The 23,908-nt window shown below is 49.0% G+C and overlaps 2 protein-coding genes and 2 long non-coding RNA genes across 8 annotated transcripts in view; 2 read left to right on the top strand and 2 right to left on the bottom strand.

Annotated features, from left to right (window-relative positions):
- Positions 1-2,256, bottom strand: part of DTX1 (deltex E3 ubiquitin ligase 1) — a 38,902-nt gene extending 36,646 nt beyond the window's left edge. Inside the window, exons 1-2 of one of the 2 annotated variants that reach the window (XM_005217811.5) lie at positions 2,044-2,256; positions 528-1,536 (exon numbers count right to left, since the gene is read on the bottom strand). In XM_005217811.5, coding sequence (XP_005217868.1) covers positions 528-786 — 259 coding nt within the window. In that variant the 5' untranslated portion in view covers positions 787-1,536; positions 2,044-2,256. Of the gene's footprint in view, positions 1-527; positions 1,537-2,043 lie in introns of those variants that run through there. The other variant, NM_001205734.1, reaches the window with a different exon arrangement.
- Positions 2,257-2,363: 107 nt separating this feature from the next.
- LOC104974667 (uncharacterized) lies at positions 2,364-5,155 on the top strand. Its single transcript, XR_003030043.2, has 2 exons — positions 2,364-2,844; positions 3,631-5,155. It is a non-coding gene; the product is annotated as an uncharacterized lncRNA (long non-coding RNA).
- A 12,639-nt stretch (positions 5,156-17,794) lies between these two features.
- LOC132342630 (uncharacterized) overlaps positions 17,795-23,908 on the bottom strand; it is a 7,424-nt gene continuing 1,310 nt past the window's right edge. Inside the window, exon 2 of the long non-coding RNA XR_009491091.1 lies at positions 17,795-23,059. This is a non-coding gene — a long non-coding RNA (uncharacterized lncRNA). The remainder of the gene's footprint in view (positions 23,060-23,908) is intronic.
- The window catches only part of PLBD2 (phospholipase B domain containing 2), a 22,337-nt gene continuing 21,970 nt past the window's right edge, over positions 23,542-23,908 (top strand). For 3 of the 4 annotated variants that reach the window (XM_005217818.5, XM_005217817.5, XM_005217816.5), the window contains exon 1: positions 23,542-23,880. In XM_005217818.5, coding sequence (XP_005217875.1) covers positions 23,591-23,880 — 290 coding nt within the window. In that variant the 5' untranslated portion in view covers positions 23,542-23,590. 4 annotated transcript variants of the gene reach the window in all.

Raw genomic sequence — 23,908 nt, 5'->3', positions numbered from 1 at the left:
AGCCCCTTGTCTGGGCTTAGATCTCAGCTCTGAGTTTAAATCGCTCAGCTTCTGTGAGACTCAGTTTCTTCATCTGTAAAATGGGACAGCTACCAGGACTACCACGAACATGATAGGAAGACTGGCTGTAGTGGTTGAAAAAATATCAACTGAGGAAGTGCAGGGAAAGCCCTTTCATTCTGATGATCGAACACTAATGATCTTCTAGGCTCTGGGCTCAGTGAGCAGTTTTATCTAATCCTCACACAGCTGTTAGGGACACTGACCCATCCATTTTGCAGAGGGGGAACCTGAGGCTCACAGAAGCGATATAGCTCATCTGCAGCCCTACATAAGAGGCTGGATTGGAACCCAGTTCTTCAACTGGACTAGGCTAGACTGACCTAGTTTAGGGGGAGGGGGTTGGAGCAGCAGGTGGGCCTTCCACAATTCTGCTTCCCTCCTCAGGGATGCTGGGGTATTTCCGCATCCCGCCATGATGGTGATGGTGGTGGCGGTGGGGAGGGGAGGGGCGCGAGCCCACTCACCTGTGTCCTGGCGGAACTGGTGCATGGACTGAAGGTCGATGATGTAGGGCACCAGCTGGGCGTCCACTTGTCCCAGGACCACAGAGCCCCGGGCATCCTCCTTGAGCACGTTCTCAATGTGGTGGCACACAGTGGCCGTGTAGGGCCGCCAGCGGCTGTGTTCATTCAGCCACTCCCACACCACCACCCGGGCCACGTTCTGAGGTGGGAAGCCCAGCCCGTTCACCGGCATCATCACTCCCTGGCCTGGCCGTGACATGGCCGCTGCCGCCCGAGGGGCCAGGACCCCCTTCTTCCCCACGCAGCTCCTCCTGGGCCTGGGAGCTGGCGGGGGTGGAGGGGAGCTTCCTCTCGCCCCAGGGAGGGCAGCAAGGACTGTCCAGCCTCCTTTGTGTCCTCCCGGCCCCTCTCAGGCCCGCAGGCCTCAGTTAAAGGAGTGTTGGGGGCTGGGGGGGAATGTTCCAGGCTCCAAGATCCCTTCCCCTCAGAGCTGTCTCAGGTTAGGTGTGTTCTGGCAAGTGTCTTTCTTAGGAAGGGGAAAGGTGCTCTCAATCCCCGGGTTCCCTCCAGGCTCAGACGAGGGGGTGAGGCAGCTGCCTCTACTCTAGGTCCGGGCTCTTTCCTGCTGGTCCCCCGTTCCTTCTGGCCGCGGCAGGGCCTGTCACCCCCGGAGGAGGCCCGGCCCCAGCCGGCCTTCTCTGCAGCGCCCGGGCCGGCCCTCTGCGCTCGCAGACCCTGCGCCTGGCTCCAGGGGGGCTGCTGGCCTTGTCTCAGGTCCGCCACCCCCGCCCCCCGACGGCTCCCGCTGAAGGGGGCGTCCCTGTCCCGGTTGTCCCCCCACCCCAGGTCCACGCCGTCCTGGAAGGCCCGGGTGGCTCGAAGAACGCACGGGGGAGGGGTGCGGCGGCTACTCCCAGCCCCCTGATCCGGGCTGCGGCTCCCGAGCTGGGCTGGGGGACGAGGGGGGCGGGGGCCCGTGGGCACGCCCCACCCCACTCGCGCTCGCCACCTGCCAGGAGACAAGAAGGGGAGGGAGAGGGCCCTTTAAGACCAGAGCGCGGCACCCCCTCCCCCCTTCCCCGGGAGAGCGATGGGCTGAGAACAATGGGGAACCGATGGGGGGGAGCGGGCAGCGAGGGGGGCTAAAGGGGGTCGCCCGGTCGCGCTCCCTTGGGGCAGGCCTCAAGGGAGGGCTGGGGCTGGGGGCGCGATTTTCCAAGACCCCTCGCCTGCGGCGCCCCCTCCTCAGCAACCTGAGCGCTCCCCTCCCTCGGGGCCCGCTCCCGGCCGAGGGATGCGGGATGCGCCGGGAGGTGCCAGGATGCGCGGCGCTGCAGGCGCGGCCCAGGGCCCCTCAGGGGTCGCGTCACCACGCAGGCGAAGCCAGGAGCTGGATCGCCTATGCCTCCCGCCTTGCGGGTAACAACCCTCCGTCCCCAGGCCAGACCTCCCCAAAGCGCGCGCGGGCCTCCCGAAGGAGCCGGGGGTGGGGTCCCTGGGCACCCCGCACTCTCACCGCCTCTCCCCGGTTCTGACTCCTCCGGCTCAGGCTTCAGCACCGCCGCCTCCTGGGCTCCCCCCGGAGTGGGAGGGAGCCGCGGTCCCGCCTCCGCGCCCTTTCCCTCCCAGGCCGCGCGGCGGGGCTCTGGGCTCTACGCGCGCGGACAGACTACCCAGTCGACCGACGGACGCGTGAGCCGGCGGCCGGACGCCGGGATCCCGCGGGTGGGAGGCGGCCGTCGCCGCGCTCAGGGGAGGGAAGGAGGAGGGGGCGGAGAAGGAGGAAGGGGAGGAGACAGATCGCGGCCCTAAGCACCGCCGGCGCTGACACGCGAGTCCCCGGGCGCCCCATATCCTGGGCTAGGCCCACCTGGGACCCCATGGGGCCTCCTGACCCCAGCAGGATTCAGGCCATGGAATGGGGTGTCCATTTGTTCACCTGCTTGAATCTGAATAATTTTTACGTTCCAGTTGCCCAGTCCAGGGCCTGGTACACAATAGATGCTCAATAAATGCTCGAACAAATTGATTGGGATCCAGGGGTTGTTTAAAGAAAGATCTTAAAGCGTTCTAGGGTAGCCTTCTTTTCTCCTTCCACTCTTCTGGGGGAGGGGAGTGAGGAGGGGCTGGCAGAGGGAATCATGAAATCTGAAGTGTACATATGGGCCCACTGAGGCACAGAGAGGGTAAGAAATAAGCCCAGGATCACACAGCAGCTTAGAGCAATGCTCAGACACCACTCAGAGCTGATTCTCCTCCCAGTACCCAATTAGCCAGCCCAGAGCCAGCTTCCCCCAAGACAACTTACCTGCTCCAGGTAAGTGGGGTTGGCAAGAACATCTTGCCTTCAGAAGAGTGGGGGGACCTAGGCCAGGAGGCAGAAACCTCAAAGGAAGGTAAGCGTGGGCCCTCTGTCGTCTCATTCAAGGATGCCTGCCAACAACAGGTGCTCAGTAAATGCTAGGCAAGGGCAGGCTGGATGGACAGGGAGGCAGGTGGTGGCAGCAGCTCAAGTGTTAATGGGAGGGCCAGCTCGCCCTTGTCCAGCAAGCTGGATGCAACTGAGAACACATCATCTGGGTGGTGGGGGGAGGGGGCCAGGGATGGACCACTTGGGGCCTGCGGGTGTTTAGATTAGGAAAGATGAAGGATGCGTCCGGGAACTCTAGCCTGGGTGGCAGACGGGGGTCAGCGGCCTGTTTGGGAGCCTGCCCAGAGCAGCCCACGCTCCTCTTCCTCTCCAGGGCAGATGGTGATAAACTAGGCAAGGTCAAGGGCAGACGGCTCAGGGGAGCTTTCCCAGAACGGAACTCTGGCTCCCCAGCCAGCCAGAGTGACCTACCCCCCACCCCCGCCAGTTCCCCAGGGCCCTGCTGTCTCCTGCTGTCCAGTGCTTGAGGGGCTTTTCCAGATTGGATCCTGATTCTGTTTGCTTGTGCCTCCACAGACTAAAGACAGAGGCTGTGTTTGAGGGCAGGGCCAGCTCTGAGATGCTACCGTGCCAACGGGATGGCTGAACTCTGGAGTTTTAGCCTAGGGTCCACTGATGGCTCTCCTGTCCTCCCATTACTGACTTACATGTCTGTGCAATTCTTTTTTTTAGAAGGGCTCTGGCTTTCTGCAGATTCTTCTCAAGGGAGGCTGTGACCCAAAAGATTTGGAGCTGATGCTGAACAACCTTATGTTACAGGAGGGGGTCTGGGGACCAGTGGAGAAGAAGCTGGTTCAAAGTCACCTGGAAATTTAGCAGCAACTTGGAAAGAAGAACTCAAGACTCCAGACTGTTCAATGCTATTTAATGTCTGACTAAAGGTCACCTCTTCCGAGAAGCCTTCCTTGAACTCATCCCATCTTCTGTGTTACATCGCATGTACCTTGACTGCTGCAAAGTCACTTCAGTCGTGTCTGACTCTGTGCGACCCCATAGACGGCAGCCCACCAGGCTCCCCTGTCCCTGGGATTCTCCAGGCAAGAACACTGGAGTGGGTTGCCATTTCCTTCTCCAATGCATGAAAGTGAAAAGTGAAAGTGAAGTCGCTCAGTCGTGTCCAACTCTTAGCAACCCCATGGACTGCAGCCTACCAGGCTCCTCCGTCCATGGGATTTTCCAGGCAAGAGTACTGGAGTGGGGTGCCATTGCCTTCTCCGGTATACCTCAACAGGACACCCTTTATCACAACAAGCCACTTTAGTGGAATCTGTCCCTGCTGGAGTGAGACATCCTTGAGATAAGGGACTGCGTCTTATTCACCTCGTGTGGTATGGCTGGTGTTTCTTACATAAGCATAGTTGTTTATTGAGTGTCTATTATGTGCCAAGGCGCTTATGTAATGCTCACTCCCCTTCACGATTGTCCTACAAGGTAGGTAATATTGTCTTCATTTTACAGATGGGAAAAAAAAAATCTCCTGGAGCTCAAAGCAGCTTGTCCAGGTTCCCCCAGGGAGTGAGTGGCAGAGCTGGGGTTTGAATCCAAGATGCTTTTGCACCTCCTTCACCACCAGCGCTGCCGTGGTGTTTGTTCAGCATCCAGCGGAGGGCAGCATGGCCCTCACGGCGGGCCCTCTCAACTGGGCTGTGGAGCAGCTGGAAGTACAGAGCCCAGCTCCCCCACCATCCTGGGAGAAAGAAACTGCAAAGAGGGGAAAAGAATTTGACCTTCATGGAGCTCACAATCCACTGGAGAGATGGCTCAGACACCAGTGGAGGAGCCAATAGAACAAATGCAGTCCATCACGAAAACTCTTTTTAAAATGTATTGTGTGTAGGAATGACAACCCTCATAGAAAATCCCAGGATTTTCTCTTCTGTGTGTTTCTGTCTCGCTTTCTTGCAGCCATGATACTAGCTGAGGTCATCGGTGCAATGAGATGAAAGAAGATGATTCTGTCACTTTTCTAGATCTTTGAGTGATACGTCAAGTTCAGGGCTAATCACATTTACTTAACCTGTGTGTGAGTTTCACAATGATGTTCTTGCTCTGTGATCATCAATGATTTCCAGTTCGCCGATGTAGCCATGCTTCATCATCACAATAGAAATCATGTAAACCTTTCAAGGAAAGTCTTCCACTACAACAAACAACAATTAAAAGCCAGATGATGACTTAGGAGCATGGCCTAAATGAACTTGGAGTTTGTCTTTCTTCTCAGCATTATCAGTGTTCTTAAGGACATTCATGTGCACTATTATAGCAGCATGGAAAGATGGCAGAAAGAAATGACTTATTTTTTGTTCTCATATCCATATCCATCTATCTATCCATTCATCTACTCATTTATGTGTTCAGCTGGATAAGTACCCTCCCTTTCTCTACCTACCCTCCCTCCATCCATCTATCCACTCATTTATGTGTCCAAAATATACTGAGCCCAGTCCTTAAGCCAGGCACTAGGCTGTGCAGGGAGACCCAGGAGGTAACCCAAACAACATGGTTCTGGCTCTTCTATTTCTCAGAGTCTAGTGGCAGTGTGAGCCGTGAATCAAAGAATCACTTTAAGTATGATTACAAAACTTTGCAAGAGCTATGAAAAAGTTCAGGATATCATGAGGGCCTCTAACAGGGATCGAACAAGGCCTAGGGAATCAGGGAGGGCTTCTCAGCGGAGGTGACATTTCAGCTACTCCCCAAAGGATCCACAGTGGTAATGTGGATAAGCCAGTGGGAGGAGCAGGAATGTGCAAAGGCCCAGAGGTGGGAAAGAGTTTGGTGTGTTAAAGCAGCAGAGAGAGGAAGCTGGAGTGACCACTGAGAATGGATCAGGGGGGAGCCATGGGCAAGGTCCCCATGCAGGGCCTACCATGGGTTTGGGGTTTCTATCCTCAGAGCCATGGAAGTTACTGAAGGGAGGTTTTTTTTTTTAATTTTTATTTATTTACTTCTTTTTGGACCTTCCTTGCTGTGTTGGGTCTTCATTGCTGCGCACGGGCTTTCTCTAGTTGCGGCAAGTGGGGGTTATTGTTCGTTGTGGTGTTCGGGCTTCTCGTGATGGTGGCCTCTCTCATGGGAGCTCTAGGGTGCTTGGGCTTCGGTAGTTGCCCGCTCCAGAGGGGGTTTCAGTGGTTGTGGTGCACAGGCTTAGTTGCCCGGTGGCATACAGGATATTCCTGGATCAGGGATTGAACTCATCGCTCTAGTGGTGTAGAACCTGCCTGCCAACGCAGGAGATGTAAGAGACACGGGTTCAATCCCTGGGTCGAGAAGACCCCGTGAAGGAGGGCGTGGCAACCCACTCCAGTATTCTTGCCTGGAGAATCCCATGGACAGATAAGCCTGGCAGGCTACAGTCCATAGGGTCACAAAGAGTTGGACACAACTGAAGTGACTTAGCACCCCTATATTGATTGCCAAGTGGATTCTTAACTACAGGACCACCAGGGTAGTCCCTGAAGGGAATTTAATGCAACTCAAGTTGTGTATGAAAGAGCCTGAAAGTAACCAGACTTTATTGAGCTACTACTGGGTGCCCAGTGCTGGGCTAAATCCCCTGGAGCAGGAAGTGAAGGTGTGGGAATTGTTCTGTGGGACGTAGAACAAGATGGGTGACCCTGAAGACCATAGCAAGGTCATGTACCACTGGGGCATGAGTCCTGGGAGGCAGGTGTCAGCCCTGCCCTCCACCCCGAGGAGCCGAGTTCTGAATTCTTCTGTCCGGCTCCCTGCATCCTGGTCCGTGGACCAGCTGTGACCTTTCCCTCAGCAGTAAGGGGAAAAGTTTAAGTGGGAAACAAGAAACAGAGCAAGAAAGACTCTTTGGATGTCTTGGGGAATGAAAGAGGGCCCCGGGAACTCAGAGCATTCTACTGGAAACAGGAGACTACCTCGGGCCTGCAGGATGAGAGGAGGGTGGCAAGTGGTAAAAGGCCGTCACTACCTGCTGAGACCTGGAGGTGGAATTAGAAAAACGCCAGAACCGTAACATCACAGCTGGCCCTGATGGGCGAGGAGCATCCACAGGCACCGCGGTCTGGGTGGGGCCTGCTCTGATGGCCATGTGTCCAGATCATGAGGTTGCAGATTCCTGAGTCTCACCCAGAAATTCAGGTCCAGTGGGACTTGCCTGGGACCTGAGCATCTCTGGGTGAGATGAATGGCTTCCCTTTGAGCTCTGGGTCTCACTCTGTCCACAAGGGAGAATCTCCAGGGATGGGGGTGGGGTGCTTAAAAACAATGTCCCAAGCGCCACCCTCAGGAACTCTGACTTAATTGGTCTGGGGGTCCTGGCATCAGTAGTTCTTGGCCAGTGGTCCTTTCCTGGATTGGAGTGAAAGAGGGAGGGTGAAATCAGCCTATCCCCATGTAATTGGGCTGATAATACAACATAGGAGCTCTCAGCTCTCGTTTGGGGCCATTGACTTGTTCATCCAACCAGATGTTTATTGAGCATCTACTATGTGCTATACACTGATCCAGGCACTGGGAATGTAATAGTGAACCAAAGAGTTAAAAAATATCTGCCCTCCTGGTGCTGACCTTCTAGTGGGGTGGAGGGCAGAGACAGATGGTAAACAAAGACATAAGTGAAACTCATGGTATGGCAGAAAGTGCAAACACTGTAGAGAAAAAGCAAGCCTTCTCAACACGTCTGGTGGGCATGTGAATCAGTGCAGCCAATTCACAGCTTTCTCTCCCAAAGCCGAGCACGTCCGTATCCTATGACCCACCAATTCTACACCAAAGTATAAACCGTGGAGAAATGCTTGCCTGTCTACACCAGGAATTACATGGAAGGATATTCACAGGGGTGCTGTCCACAGCGGCCAAAACTGGGACACACCCACGTACCCATCTATGGGAGAGCAGATGAATAAATTCCCACTGCGAAGTACTACTTGGCAGTCAAAACATAGGAACTACAGTCATAATACATCACAATGTGGATGAATATCTGAGATCGAATATCCCACGAGAAATGTCCTTTTACATAAACGCGAAATCCTTTCTATCAAGTTGAAAGCAACTAAAAATAAATACACACATATTCAATAATAAACCATAAGAAGGAAACAAGGGAAGAATAACTAAAGGATTCAGGATGAAGATAGTGAGGGGATTATGGTCGGGGGGAACCATCTGGTTAGATGTAGGTTATTGTCAAGACTGTAGCTTTTGTTTGGATTTGGGGTTTTACATCATTAAATTTAGTAATTAAACACTGGGACTTCCCTGGTGGCCCAGCAGTTAAAAGACTCTGTGTTCCCAATTCAGGGGACCTGGGGTTCAATCCGGGGTCAGGGAACTAGATCCCACATGCCAAGTAAGACCTGGTGCAGCCAAATAAATAATTAAAATAAAAAAATAAATGCTGATGAGAGTGGGCTATAAATGTAGGATTATAATTACCCCTCTCTTTATTTTTTTGTGAACTTAAAGCAAAAAAGCAAGAAAGCAGGGGAGAGGCTGAAGCATGCTGGTGGTGGGAGATGGGCTGCAATTTTCAAACAGTTGGACAAGGGAGGTGCCATTGGGGTGACATCTGAGCCAAGACTGGAAGCAGGGAGGTAGTGAACCATAGGAGAGAGCTACAGGAGGATGTCCTAGGCAGAGGGCAAAGAGGGTGCAAAGGCCCTGAGGTGGGAGTGTGCCTGGCATGCTCTAGGAATGGCAGCAGAGTCCATAGCCTGGTGGGAGGGCATGGGGGCACATGTCCTGTGTGGAGGAGAGGAATAAAGCAGGCTTTGGGGAAAGGATGGTCCGGGGTCCCCAAAGAGCCCAGATCCTGGGTCTGCCCTTCTCAGCACTTTGCTGTTTGATTTTCATTTTTTCTTGGATTCCACGAGACATTTCCATTTCCTTGAGGTAGTTTCACTGGGTTTCTATTCATTACAACCCAGTGAATCCTGCCTGGTTAACTCACTGACCCTGTCTGGTCCAGAGGATCATGGTGCGGGTTTCTTCAGGAAAGGATCCTTAAGTAGTAAGTGCAAAGTCGAGAGTGGGTGCTGTGCAGTAGAAAACCAGCCAGCGATGGGAGATCAGGCCAGCATCAGATACGGGGCATGGAATGGTCATTAGCCCATCGGTTGAGTGCTTTTCTAAGCCTCAGGAATTTTTGTTGAACTTCTTCCATCCTCCTGGGTATTAACATAGATTTTACAAATGAGGAGACTCAGACCCCCAGGAGGTTATGACATACATAGTGAGCAGGTGAGTGGGCAAACCCCAGGGTTGCTTGACCGCGAAGTCTCTGCACCTGGGATAGGAGGTCTCTGACCCATTTGCACTGCCGTGTCCCCTTATCTGTGGGTAACCTGGTGGCAGGTGAGTCCTTGCACCTTTCGGTCTTCTCCAGCCCCTGGGCAATCTGAAGACCGGCGGGCAGCCAGGGAAGGTGGATGCACCCTATTCAGGACCGACGGTGTCTCCAGCAAAGAGGGAAGAGACCCAGAGAAACCGCGGAGCTGAGTCGGCTGTGGGCCGGCATGTGATGGGGGGTGCCGTGCAGCCCTGGGGCTTCTGCAGGGCTGGTGCATCTGGCGAAGGCAGGGAGGATAGAGGTGCTCTAACTCTCCAGGATCCTAGGGCATTACCCCGCACAGTCCGCTAGAAACCGTCAGTTAGCTCCACTGAGTAGAAAGGGCGGAGAGGGCTGTGAAATGAAATGGGAGCATAGCGACCCCTGGTGGCCATTGCCGATTTATTGCTCTAAAGCTGGAAGGATTTCTAGGTAATTCATTTTAATTTATTTTTATTGTGGTAAAAAAGCATAACAGAAAATTTATCATTTTAACCACTTGTAAACGTACAGTTTAGTCGTGTTCAGTTCAGTTCAGTCGCTCAGTCGTGTCCGACTCTTCGCGACCCCATGAATCACAGCACGCCAGGCCTCCCTGTCCATCACCAACTCCCAGAGTTTACTCAAACTCATGTCCATCGAGTTGGTGATGCCATCCAGCCATCTCATCCTCTGTCATACCCTTCTCCTCCTGCCCTCAATCCCTCCCAGCATCAGGGTCTTTTCCAATGAGCCAACTCTTCGCATGAGGTGGCCAAAGTATTGGAGTTTCAGCTTTAGCATCAGTCCTTCCAATGAACGTCCAGGACTGATCTCCTTTAGAATGGACTGGTTGGATCTCCTGACAGAATGTGGTCCACTGGAGAAGGGAATGGCAAACCACTTCAGTATTCTTGCCTTGAGAACCCCATGAACAGTATGAAAAGGCAAAATGATAGGATACTGAAAGAGAAACTCCCCAGGTTGGTAAGTGCCCAATACACTACTGGAGATCAGTGGAGAAATAACTCCAGAAAGAATGAAGGGATGGAGCCAAAGCAAAAACAATACCCAGTTGTGAATGTGACTGGTGATAGAAGCAAGGTCCGATGCTGAAAAGAGCAATATTGCATAGGAACCTAGAATGTTAGGTTCATGAATCAAGGCAAATTGGAAGTTGTCAAACAGGAGATAGCAAGAGTGAACGTCGACATTCTAGGAATCAGCTAACTAAAATGGACTGGAATGGGTGAATTTAACTCAGATGACCATTATATCTACTACTGTGGGCAGGAATCCCTTAGAAGAAATGGAGTAGCCATCATGGTCAACAGAAGTGTCCAAAATGCAGTACTTAGTTGTGTTAAGCATATTCAAGTGATTGTTCAACAGATCACAAGAATGTTTTTATCTTGTTAAACTGAAACTTTATAGCCATTAAACAATTCCCCATCCCTCCCTACTCCCAGCCCCAGCTATCACCACTTTACTTTCTGTCTCTATGAATCTGACTACTTTAAATACATCATATAGATGATATTATATAGAATAAGTCTTTCTGTGACTGGCTTATTTCACTTGGCATGATTTCCTTAGGATTCTTGCTCCTTGTAGCATGCGTCAGAATCTCCTTCCTTTTTAAGGCTGAGCAATATTCCATTTTTTGCCTTTTCATACTGTTTATAGGGTTCCTGAGGCAAGGATACTGAAGCGGTTTGTCATTCCCTTCTCCAGTGAACCACACTCTGTCAGAAGCAAGGAGATCAAACCAATCAATCCTAAAGAAAATCAACTCTGAATATTCATTGGAAGGACTGATGCTGAAGCTGAAGCTCCAATACTTTGGCCACCTGATGCAAAGAACTGACTCATTGAAAAAGACTCTGATGCTGGCCAAGATTGAGAACAGGAGGAGAAGGGGGTGACAGAGGATGAGATGGTTTGAAGGCATCACTGACTGAACGGACATGAGTTTGAGCAAGCTCCGGGAGATAGTAAAGGAAAGGGAAGCATGGAGTGCTGCAGTCCATGGGGTCACAAAGAATCGCACACTACTGAGTTTGGGCTTCCCAGGTACATCAGTGGGTAAAGAATCTGCCTGCAATGTAGGAGGTGCAGATTTGATCCCTGAATCAGGACGAGCCCCTGGAGGAGGTTACCATAACCCACTAGATGTTCCTTATAGCTCTGAGGGAGAGATTTGGAAAAATATATTACTGCTTCCCAGGTGGCACTTGTGACAAAGAACTCACATGCCAATGCAGGAAACATAAGAAAAGCAGGTTCGATCCCTGGGTTGGGAAGATTTCCTGGAAAAGGAAATGGCAACCCACTCCAGTATTCTTGCCTGGAAAATCCCATGGACAGAGGAGCCTGGAGGGCTACCATACATAGGATCGCAAAGAGTTGGATACAACAAGGCAACTGAGCATGTGCGCACACAAGCTTTATAATAATGCTATGAGATATAGTCTTACTATCCCCATTTAACAGATGAAGAAACTGAGGCAGAGAAAAGTTGCATGCTCAAGGTCATATGCCACTAAATTGTAAAGCCAGGATTGGAAGCCAGTGTCCTGTTCTGCCTTCCCACGGGCACTCACAGCTTCAAGCAAATCTCATTTGTGAAAATACAAATCCTCCCAAAGTGAACGTGAGGGAGGGAGGGCTTCCCTGGTGGTCCAGGGGTTGCGAATCTGCCTTTCAATGCTGGGGACGTGGGTTTGATCCCTGGTCATGGGACTAAGACCCCACATGCCATGGGGCAGGTAAGCCCACGCGCAACTACTGAACCCATCCCATCACCACAACCAGAGAAGCCCGCGTGCTGCAGCAAAGAGCCCATGCAGCCAAAATAAAATGGGTTAACTTTTTTTAAAAAATGAGGGATTCAATGGAAAAGAAATACATTTTTTTAAAAGTGAGGGAGGGCATGTTTTCTGTAATAGAAAGCATCGCTACCACAGCTCCCCTGGCATGTGTGTGATGTGCACGTTTCAAAGGATTCTCACAGCCCAGCGGTATTAATACTCGTGCTACCTATGTTAAAAAGGGAGTGGCTGTAGGTATGAGAGGGCCTGTGACTGACCAGAGGTCATCTCTGCATTCCTGGGAGCTGGTACTCCAACCCTGCACTCCCAAGGAACGCTCAGGCATTCGTATCAAACAAACCAAGTTTGTACCTTGGGTCCCCCCACTCTTTTTTTTTTTTTTTGAATTTTTATTTTAAATTCATTTTGGGCTTACAGAGAAGTTGCAAAGGATGCAATGAATTTTTTTGTGTACCCTTCACTCAGAGTCTTTGAATGCTACCATTCTGCCACGTCTGCTTCCCCTCTCCAGTTAACTGAACAACCCTGACCCGACTGTCAGGCACTCTGTGTCAGATCCAGTCCCTGAAATCTATTTCTCACCTGCACTGTATAGTCATAAGGGATTTGATTTAGGTCATCCCTGAATGGTCTAGTAGTTTTCTCTACTTTCTTCAATTTAAGTCTGAATTTGGCAATAAGGAGTTCATGATCTGAGCCACAGTCAGCTCCCGGGCTTGTTGTTCCTGACTGTATAGAGCTTCTCCATCTTTGGCTGCAAAGACTATAGTCAATCTGATTTCAGTGTCGACCATCTGGTGAAGTCCATGTGTAGAGTCTTCTCTTGTGTTGTTGGAAGAGGATGTTTGCTATGACCAGTACATTCTCTTGGCAGAACTCTATTAGCCTTTGCCCTGCTTCATTCTGTACTCCAAGGCCGGTTCGTGACTTTGTACAGGAGACAGGAATCAAGACCATCCCCAAGAAAAAGAAAGGCGAAAAAGCAAAATGGCTGTCTGAGGAGGCCTTACAAATAGCTGTGAAAACAAGGGAAGAGAAAAGCAAAGGGGGAAAGGAAAGATATACCCATTTGAATGCAGAGTTCCAGAGAATAGCAAGGAGAGATAAGAAAGCCTTCCTCAGTGATCAATGCAAAGAAATAGAGGAAAACAATAGAATGGGAAAGACTAGAGATCTCTTCAAGAAAATTAGAGATACCAAGGGAACACTTTATGCAAAGATGGGCTTAATAAAGGACAGAAATGGTATGGACCTAACAGAAGCAGAAGCTATTAAGAAGAGGTGGCAAGAATACACAGAAGAACTGTACAAAATAGATCTTCATGACCCAGATAATCACGATGGTGTGATCACTCACCTAGAGCCAGACATCCTGGAATGTGAAGTCAAGTGAGCCTTAGAAAGCATCACTACGAACAAAGCTAGTGGAGGTGATGGAATTCCAGTTAAGCTATTTCAAATCCTAAAAGATGATGCTGTGAAAATGCTGCACTCAATATGCCAGCACATTTGCAAAACTCAGTAGTGGCCACAGGACTGGAAAAGGTCAGTTTTCATTCCAATCCCAAAGAAAGGCAATGCCAAAGAATGCTCAAACTACTGCACAATTGCACTCATCTCACACACTAGCAAAGTAATGCTCAAAATTCTCCAAGCCAGGCTTCAGCAATATGTGAACCGTGAACTTCCAGATGTTCGACCTGGTTTTAGAAAAGGCAGAGGAACCAGAGATCAAATTGCCAACCTCCACTGGATCATCAAAAAAAGCAAGAGAGTTCCATAAAAACATCTATTTCTGCTGTATTGACTATGCCAACACCTTTGACTGTTTGAATCACAATAAACTGTGGAAAATTCTGAAAGAGATGGGAATACCAGACCACCTGACCTGCCTCTTGAGAAACTTATATGCAGTTTAGGAAGCAACAGTTCGAACTGGACATGAAACAACAGACTGGTTCCAAATAGGAAAAGGAGTACTTCAAGGCTGTATATTGTCACCCTGCTTATTTAACTTATATGCAGAGTACATCATGAGAAACGCTGGGCTGGAAGAAGCACAAGCTGGAATCAAGATTGCCGGGAGAAATATCAATAACCTCAGATATGCAGATGACACCACCCTTATGGCAGAAAGTGAAGAAGAACTAAAGAGCCTCTTGATGAAAGTGAAAGAGGAGAGTGAAAAAGTTGGCTTAAAGCTCAACATTCAGAAAACTAAGATCATGGCACCTGGGCACATCACTTCATGGGAAATAGATGGGGAAACAGTGGAAACAGTGTCACACTTTATTTTTGGGGGCTCCAAAATCACTGCAGATGCTGACTGCAGCCATGAAATTAAAAGACGCTTACTCCTTTGAAGGAAAGTTATGACCAACCTAGACAGCATATTCAAAAGCAGAGACATTACTTTGCCAACAAAGGTCCATCTAGTCAAGTCCAGTGGTCATGTATGGATATTGAGAGTTGGACTATAAAGAAAGCTGAGCGCTGAAGAACGGATGCTTTTGAACTGTGGTGTTGGAGAAGACTCTTGAGAGTCCCTTGGACTGCAAGGAGATCCAACCAGTCTATCCTAAAGGAGATCAGTCCTGGGTATTCATTGGAAGGACTGATGTTGAAGCTGAAACTCCAATACTTTGGCCACCTGATGTGAAGAGCTGACTCATTGGGAAAGACCCTGGTGCCGGGAAAGATTGAGGGCAGGAGGAGAAGGGGACGACAGAGGATGAGATGGTTGGATGCCATCACCGACACAATGGACATGGGTTTGGGTGGACTCCGGGAGTTGGTGATGGACAGGGAGGCCTGGTGTGCTGTGGTTCATGGGGTCACAAAGAGTCTGACACGACTGAGCGACTGAACTGAACTGAACTGAACTGAACCCTACTATGGAAAGTAATCTACTTCACTCAAAGTCTACTGATTTAAATGCTAATCACATCTAAAAATACTTTCACAGCAACATCTTGACTGGTGTATAACCAAACATCTGGGCATTATAACCTAGCCAAGCTGCTGCTGCTAAGTCACTTCAGTCATGTCCGACTCTGTGTGACCCCATAGATGGCAGCCCATCAGGCTCCACCGTCCCTGGGATTCTCCAGGCAAGAACACTGGAGTGGGTTGCCATTTCCTTTTCCAACCTAGCCAAGAGAACACAAAAAATTACTATTACCATCCCAGTTACCAAGGTACTTTCATCTTTCTGCTTTTCCAACCTAGATGTGTTGGTATTTCAGCCTTAGTAATCACAAAGAGTTGGACACGACTGAGTGACTAAGCACAGCACACAGCACAGTATCGCTTCAAGGCTACAAGACAGCTGCTGAAGCTCCAGGAGTCAGTCACAATCTCAGACAACAGTGTCCAGAGCAGTGTCTAGAGCAAAGAAGATTTAAAAAGGATTTTCCTTGCCCATCTCTCTCTTAATAGACAGTCTGGGAATAGACTGGAAGCCAGTCTTCCCAGAGTCCCTTAGTAGACTTTTCTGGCTAATGTTTAATTAGCCAGAACGAGATCACATTAGTCCAGGTGGTGCTAATGGTAAAGAACCTGCCTGCCAATGCAAGTAGAAGTAAGAGACTCCGATTCGATTCCTGGGTTGGGAAGGTCCCCTGGAGGAGGGCATGGCTACCCACTCCAGTATTCTTGCCTGGAGAATCCCATGGACTGAGGAGCCTGGAGGGCTGCAGTCCACAGGGTCGCACAGAATCGTACATGACTGAAGCAGCTTAGCCCGTATGCATGAGGTCACATGCCCACACCTCGAGATCAATCATTCTCAAGGGGAAGCAGGATGCCAGGGTTGGCTTAGACCAATCAGGACTCATCCCCTGGGATGGTGCATTGGGTGGTTTTGGGAAGCAAAGAAAAATGGAGGAATGACTACTAGCAGGCAACCAACAGCACTGGCGGGCACTCCAGTCAGTCCAGTTCAGTCGCTCAGTCGTGTCCAACTCCTTGTGACCCATGGACTGCAGCACGCCAGGCTTCCCTGTCCATCACCAACTCCCAGAGCCTGCTCAAATTCATGTCCATCGAGTCAGTGTATACTTGATGCTCCCTAAATGCTAAGGAGTGAACCAGTGGTAGAGGCAAGAGACCCCTGTGGGTGCATGCTCAGTCACTCATGTCATGTCAAGTCCAACTCTTTGCGACCTCATGGACTGTAGCCTGTCAGGCTCCTCTGTCCATGGACTTTTCCAGGCAAGAGTACTGGAGTGGGTTGCTATTTCCTCCTCCAGGGGATCTTCCTGACCCAAGGATCGAGCCCGAGTCTCCACATCTGCATTGCAGGTGGGTTCTTTGAATGTGTAGGAAGAAGCAGGCTTGGGTCTCCGTTGCAGGCTTAGTGTTCTTGGCTTGCCCAGTACCCTGGACACTTAATAGGCTTTCTGGGAGACCCTGCTAGTCAGGTAGACAGAGCAGCCTAGTTGCAGAGGAGAAAGTAGCCACCACCAGCCATTGTCCTCTCTAATGCGACAATCTGGTTCTGTCCCATGGCCTCCCAGCCTGGGCTGTGGGCAGCCCTCTGACACTCTGACTATCATCTGCTGTTCTTGAAGCTGAGTCTGCAGGGGGAGACCGTGGAGATCTCCCCAGCAAGGATGGAGGTGGAAGGAAGAAGGAGGAGGAGGGGCTCTCCAAAAAGCTAAAAACCAGAAAGAGAGGTCAGGGGTATGCTGAAATGGGTTTGAAAATTCAGTCCTCATTTATAGGACACTTGCCAAGACTTTTCACGTTTATTGTCTTGTTTAAGTACCCCACGGGTAAGGGAGACAGATTTCATTCTTCCCATTACGAGGATGAGGCTCTGGATGCCCAGAAACTCAAAAGGCTTTGCCCAAGGCCACTTCTGTGCATTCCCCATTGCTGCCGTAACGAACTTACTGGCTTTAAACAACACACATTTTTACAACGCTGGAGGTCAGAAATCGAAAAGTCAAGGTGTCAGCAGGTCCACGTTCTTTCTGGAGGCTTCGAGAGAGAGAGTCTGTTACTTTGCTTTTCCAGCTTCTAAAGGCCAGCTGCACTCCTTGGCTTGTGGCCCCCTCCTCCATCCTCAAAGCCAGCAGCGTAGCATCCTCCAATCACACATCTTTCCTCACTCTAACTCCTGCCTCCCTCCTCTAAAAATGCTTGCGATTACGTTGGTCCCGCCATCTATATAATCCAGGACAATCTCCCATGTCAAGATCCTGAATCACATCTGCAGTGAATCCCCTGGTGGTCCAGTGGCTATGACTCTGAGCTCCCAGTGCAGGGGCTTGGGTTCAATCTCTGGTCAGGGAACTAGACCCCTCATGCTGCAACTAAAAAAAGAAAAAAAAAAGATCCCACATGCTGCGATGAAGTTTGAACATCCTGAGTGCTGCAACTAAGACCTGGAGAAACCACATACATACATACATAAAAATCACATCTGCAGGGTTTTCCTGGTGGCTCAGTGGTAAAGAATCTGCCTGCCAATGCGGGAGACAGGGGTTTGAGCCCTGATCCAGGAAGACTCCCCCAGCCTTGGAGCAACTAAGCCCATGAGTACAACTATTGAGACCACATGCTGCAGCTACTGAAGCCCACCCACCCTAGAACTTGTGCTCAGCAACAAGAGAAGCCGTTGCAGTGAGAAGCCTCGAACCGCAGCTGGAGAGCAGCTCCCACTCGCTGCAACTAGAGAAAAGCCGGCAAAGCAACAGAGACCCAGCACAACCAAAAATAAAGGAAATAAATGAGTAATATTATATTTAAAAAATCACACATGCAAAGTTCTTTTTGCCGTGTGTTGTAACGTATTTGTCAGTCATGGGGATCAGGATGTGGACATCTTTGGGAGGATGTTATTCAGCCTTTTGTAGTTACCAGTCTGGGAGTGACTGAGACCTTCTGAGCCCCTGTGTTGCTTCTTTGTCCTTCTCCTCAGCAGTTCACCGTGGCTGTAGTCACTGACGGATCCTGTTTGTGGCTTGCACATCAGTGGCAGCATTTTGCATTTGCCATTTTTTAGATAAGGAACGAACACGTGGGACCCAGGGTCTGGCTGTCTGAGTTTAAATCCTAGCTTCAGCTTTTCCAAGTGGTGCAATGTTCTGGCAAGTTACTTTTCTTTTTTGTGGCTCTGTTTTCTCATCTGTAAAATGGGAATGATGATATAGATACCTGTCCCCTGGATACACAGTATGAGGATTAAATGATCTAATGAAACTTGAGTTCTTAGAACAATGTCTGGTTTATAATAACTTTAGAACATATTAGCTTGCTTTTTTGTCTTAAAATTTTTTTTTTATTTTATTTGATTGTGCTTAGTCTTTTGTTGCAGCACAAAGGATCTTTAATTGTGGCATGCAGGATCTATATTCTTATCACTCAAGGAAAATCTTTTTGTTTTTGATGACCTGTGGCCATTTGAACCTTTTCTCCATGCAAGCTGAGATCCGCAGTGATTTACTAGCTCCCAAAGCTGGGTTTACAGGAATCCACATAGTTAAGGAGTCAAATGCTTAGAATTTGGAGGCAGAGAAGCCCAGGGTAGAATCCTACTAGCCCACTTACTTGCTGCAGGCCCTTGGGATATGACTTCACTAGGCCTCAATTCCCTTATTTGTAAAGTGGGGATTGTTGTTGTTCGGTCGCTCAGTCTTGTCTGACTCTTTGTGACCCCATGGACTGTAGCATGCCAGCTTCCCTGTCCTTCACCATCTCCCAGTTCTTGCTCAAACTCATGTCCAATGAGTCGATGATGCCATCCAACCAACTCAATCTCTGTTATCCCTTTCTCCTCCTGACTTCAATCTTTCCCAGTATCAGGGTCTTTTCCAATGAGTCAGCTCTTTGCATCAGGTGGCCAAAGTATTGGAGCATCAGCTTCAGCATCAGTCCTTCCAATGAATATTCAGGACTTATTTCCTTTAGGATTGACTGCTTTGATCTTCTTGCAGTCCAAAGGACTGTCAAGAGTCTTTTCCAACACCACAGTTCAAAAGCATCAATTCTTTAGCACTCAGCCTTCTTTATAATCCAACTCTCACATCCATACATGAGTACTGGAAAAACCATAGCTTTGACTAGATGGACCTTTGTTGGCAAAGTAATGTCTCTAATTTTTAATATGCTGTCTAGGTTTGACATAGCTTTTCTTCCAAAAAGCAAGTGTCTTAATTTCATGGCTGCAGTCACCATCTGCAGCGATTTTGGAGCCCAAGAAAATAAAGTCTGTCACTGTTTCCATTTTTTCCTCATCTATTTGCCATAAAGTGCTGGGACTGCATGCCGTGATCTTAGTTTTCTGAATGTTGAGTTTTAAGTCAACTTTTCCACTCTCATTTTTCACTTTCATCAAGAGGCTCTTTAGTTCCTCTTTGCTTTCTGCCATATGGGTGGTGTCATCCACATATCTGAGACTGATGATATTTCTCCCAGCAATCTTGATTCCAGCTTGTGTATCCTCCAGCCCAGCATTTTGCATGATGTACTCTGCATATAAGTTAAATAAGCGGGGTGACAATATACAGCCTTGATGTACTCCTTTCCCTATTTGGAACCAGTCCATTGTTCCATGTCCAGTTCTAACTGTTGCTTCTTGACCTGCATACAGGTTTCTCAGGAGGCAGGTAAGGTGGTCTGGTATTCTCATCTCTTGAAGAATTTTCCACAGTTGGTGATCCACACAGTCAAAGGCTTTGGCATAGTCAATAAAGCAGAAGTTTTTCTGTAATTCTCTTGCTCTTTCTATGATTGAATGGATGTTGGCAATTTGATCTCTTGTTGCTCTGCCTTTTCTAAATTCAGCTTGAACATCTGGAAGTTCTCTGTTCATGTACTGTTGAAGCCTAGCTTGGAGAATTTTGAGCATTACTTTGCTAGCGTGTGAGATGAGTGCAATTGTGCAATAGTTTGAACATTCTTTGCCATTGCCTTTCTTTGGGATTGGAATGAAAACTGACCTTTTCCAGTCCCGTGGCCACTGACTGCTGAGTTTTCCAGATTTGCTGGCATATTGAGTGCAGCAATTTCACAGCATCATCTTTTAGGATTTGAAATAGCTTAACTGGAATTCCATCACCTCCACTAGCTTTGTTCGTAGTGATGCTTTCTAAGGCCCACTTGACTTCGCACTCCAGGATGTCTGGCTCTAGGTGAGTGAACACACCATCGAGGTTATCTGGGCCATTAAGATCTTTTGTGTGTAGTTCGTTGTGTATTCTTGCCACCTCTTCTCGATATCTTCTGCTAGTACTCAAACCAGAGGGCAATTGTTAAAAATTATTTTATCTCTTCCTTCATTTTTGGCTGTGCCGGGTCCTCATTGGTGCACACAGGTTTTCTCCAGTTGTGGCGAGTCAGGCTCCCTTGTTGCAGGCTTCTCATTGCAGTGGTTCTCCTGTTGTGAAGCACAGGCTCTAGGGCACAGGCTCAGTAGTTGCAGAACGAAGGCTTAGCTGCCCCATTGCGTGTGGGATCTTAGTTCCCAGATCGGGGATCAAACCTGTGTCCCCTGCATTGACAGGGGGATTCTTAACCACTGGACCACCAGGGAAGTCTCCAGAGGGCAGTTTTGAGGATTGAAAGAGACAAGGTACTTCATCTCTCTCAACATCCTTTCCAACCCTCACAAACTACATCTCCCACAAATCCAGGCCTGTCTCCAGCAGGTGCTCCAGCCACCAATCTAGTTCCCTTTTCTCATCACTGTCTTTCTCTCTTATGGTAAATGAAGTAGGGATTTTCCATGTTGAAAGATTACTTTAACACCTTTTTTCATGAATCATCTGTTCATAGTTTTTTGTCCATTTTTCTCTCTGGTTTCCACATTTCCCCATTAAATTTAGAGAGTCACTCATTTGTTAGTGAGAATACTCCTTTATCCATTATGTGTGTTGTAAAATTTTCTCCTAGTTTGTCAGTGGTCTTCTGATTTCACTTATGGTATATTTCACATGTAAAAGCTAAAGAAAATTTTATGTAGTCAAATTTACTAATCTTTTTTTTTAATTAAAAAATTAAAACTTTTTGGCAGCACTGTGGCCTGTGGGATCCTAGTTTTTGGCATGTAGAATCCTATTTCCCCAACCAGGAATGGAACCTGTGTCCCCTGTATTGGAAGCATGGAGCCTTAACCACTGGACGGCCAGAGAAGGCTCTGTACTAATCTCTTGTTGCATCTGGATTTTGAATCGTAGTTAGAGATCTTTACTCCACACACAAGTTATGGAGGAATTCACCCATATACTTGTACACTTCCCTGGTGGTGGCTCAGCGGTAAAGAATCCACCTGCAATGCAGGAGATGTGGTTTGGATTGGATGAGGGCATGGAAACCCTCTCCAGTATTCTTGCCTGGAGAATCCCATGGACAGAGGAGCCTGGCGGGCTACAGTCCATAGGGTCTCAAAGACTCTGACTGACTGAAGCAACTGAGGATGCAGTCACCTACTGGTAATTACAATTTCATTTTTTACATTTAGATGCTCATCATTTAGGACTTTATTCTTGTGTATTGTGTGAGGAGTGGACATTGGGTCAAAAGTAAAAAAAGACAAAGGAAGTATTTTGGGGACAACTGGTAAAATTTGAATAAAGACCCTGTATTAGACTATCATTCAGTTCAGTTCCGTTCAGTTCAGTCGCTCAGTGTCCGACTCTTTGTGACCCCATGTATCACAGCATGCCAGGCCTCTCTGTCCATCACCAACTCCCGGAGTTCACTCAAACTCATGTCCATAGAGTCAGTGATGCCATCCAGCCATCTCATCCTCTGTTGTTCCCTTGTCCTCCTACTGCCAATCCCTCCCAGCATCAGGGTCTTTTCCAATGAGTCAACTCTTTGCATGAGGTGGCCAAAGTATTGGACCAGCTTCAGCATCAGTCCTTGCAATGAACACTCAGGACTGATGTCCTTTAGAATGGACAGGTTGGATCTCCTTGCAGTCCAAGGGACTCTGAAGAGTCTTCTCCAACACCACAGTTCAAAAGCATCAATTCTTCAGTGCTCAGCTTTCTTTATAGTCCAACTCTCACATCCATACCTGACCACTGGAAAAACCGTAGCCTTGACTAGACAGACCTTGGTTGGCAAAGTAATATCTCTGCTTTTCAATATACTATCTAGGTTGGTCATAACTTTCCTTCCAAGGAGTAAGTGTCTTCTAATTTCATGGCTGCAATCAGCATCTGCAGTGATTTTGGAGCCCCCCAAAATAAACTCTGACACTGTTTCCACTGTTTCCCCATCTATTTCCCATGAAGTGATGGGACCTGATGCCATGTCTTAGTTTTCTGAATGTTGAGCTTTAAGCCAACTTTTTCATTCTCCTCTTTCACTTTCATCAAGAGGCTTTTTAGTTCCTCTTCACTTTCTGCCATAAGGGTGGTGTCATTTGCAATCTGAGGTGATTGATATTTCTCCCGGCAATCTTGACTCCAGCTTGTGCTTCTTCCAGCCCAGGATTTCTCATGATGTACTCTGCATGTAAGTTAAAGAAGCAGGGTGACAATATACAGCCTTGATGTACTCCTTTTCCTATTTGGAACCAGTCTGTTGTTCCATGTCCAGTTCGAACTGTTGCTTCCTGACCTGCTTATAGGTTTCTCAAGAGGCAGGTCAGGTGGTCTGGTATTCCCATCTCTTTCAGAATTTTCCACAGTTTATTGTGATCCAAACAGTCAAAGGCTTTGGCATAGTCAATAAAGCAGAGATAGATTTTTTTCTGGAACTCTCTTGCTTTTCCAATGATCCAGTGGAGGTTGGCAATTTGATCTCTGGTTCCTCTGCCTTTTCTAAAACCGGGTTGAACATCTGGAAGTTCACAGTTCATGTACTGCTGAAGCCTGGTTTGGAGAATATTGAGCATTACTTTACTAGCGTTAGCAAATGGTAAATTTCCTGAATGTTATAATGGTATTGTGGTTATGAAGGATGATATCTTTTCTCTTATATGATCATCTGTAGTTTTTAGGGTTGATCGGTCACGATGTCTTCAGTTAACCTGCAAATTGTTAAGCAAATATATGTATTTAATTATAATAATAATATATTATATTTTTAATATATATTAGAGAAAATTAATAAAATGTGACAAAATGTTAGCAATTGATGGCAGGCATATGAGTATTTACTTCACTATTCTTGCAACTTTTCTTGAGGTTCAAAATTTTGAAAAATAAAAAGTTCGAGGAATTCCCTGGTGGTCCAGTGGTTAGGGCTCCGTGCTCTCACTGCCGAGGGCCTGCATTCTATCCCTGGTTGGGGAACTAAGATCCCTCAATCTCAGAAAAAGAAAACAAAAGTTGGGAGGAAGAGTGCTATGGCAAGGTTTGAGTAGGCAAAGGAGGGTGCCTGGCCCCTTTAAGATGGCCCCGCCTTTCACGTCCCGCCCCCCAGGGCACCGCCCACCCGGAAAGGCTTGTCCCAAGCCCCGCCTCCTGCCGTATCCAGCCCGCTCCAGCTTGCCCAGGCCCCGCCCTCCGCAGAGGAGTGCTGTCACGTGAGCCGGTGCGGCGCCCAGCTCCGCGCCGTCATGGTGGCCCCTATGTATGGCTCCCCGGGCGGCCGCCTGGCCCGGGCAGTGACGCGGGCGCTGGCGCTGGCCCTGGTGCTGGCCCTGCTGGTCGGGCTGTTCCTGAGCGGCCTGACCGGCGCGATCCCGACCCCGAGGGGCCAACGGGGACGGGGGATGCCGGTTCCGCCCGCCTCCCGCTGTCGCTCGCTGCTCCTGGACCCCGAGACGGGCCAGCTGCGCCTGGTGGATGGCCGCCACCCTGACGCCGTAGCCTGGGCCAACCTTACCAACGCCATCCGCGAGACCGGGTAAGGGTTGGCCGGATCTCGCGCGGGT

This window comes from Bos taurus, chromosome 17 (genome assembly GCF_002263795.3).
Source record: "Bos taurus isolate L1 Dominette 01449 registration number 42190680 breed Hereford chromosome 17, ARS-UCD2.0, whole genome shotgun sequence".
Classification (NCBI taxonomy): Eukaryota; Metazoa; Chordata; class Mammalia; order Artiodactyla; family Bovidae; genus Bos; species Bos taurus.
Note: the sequence above shows the minus strand (reverse complement) of the source record. Positions and strands in the feature narration are given on the sequence as shown.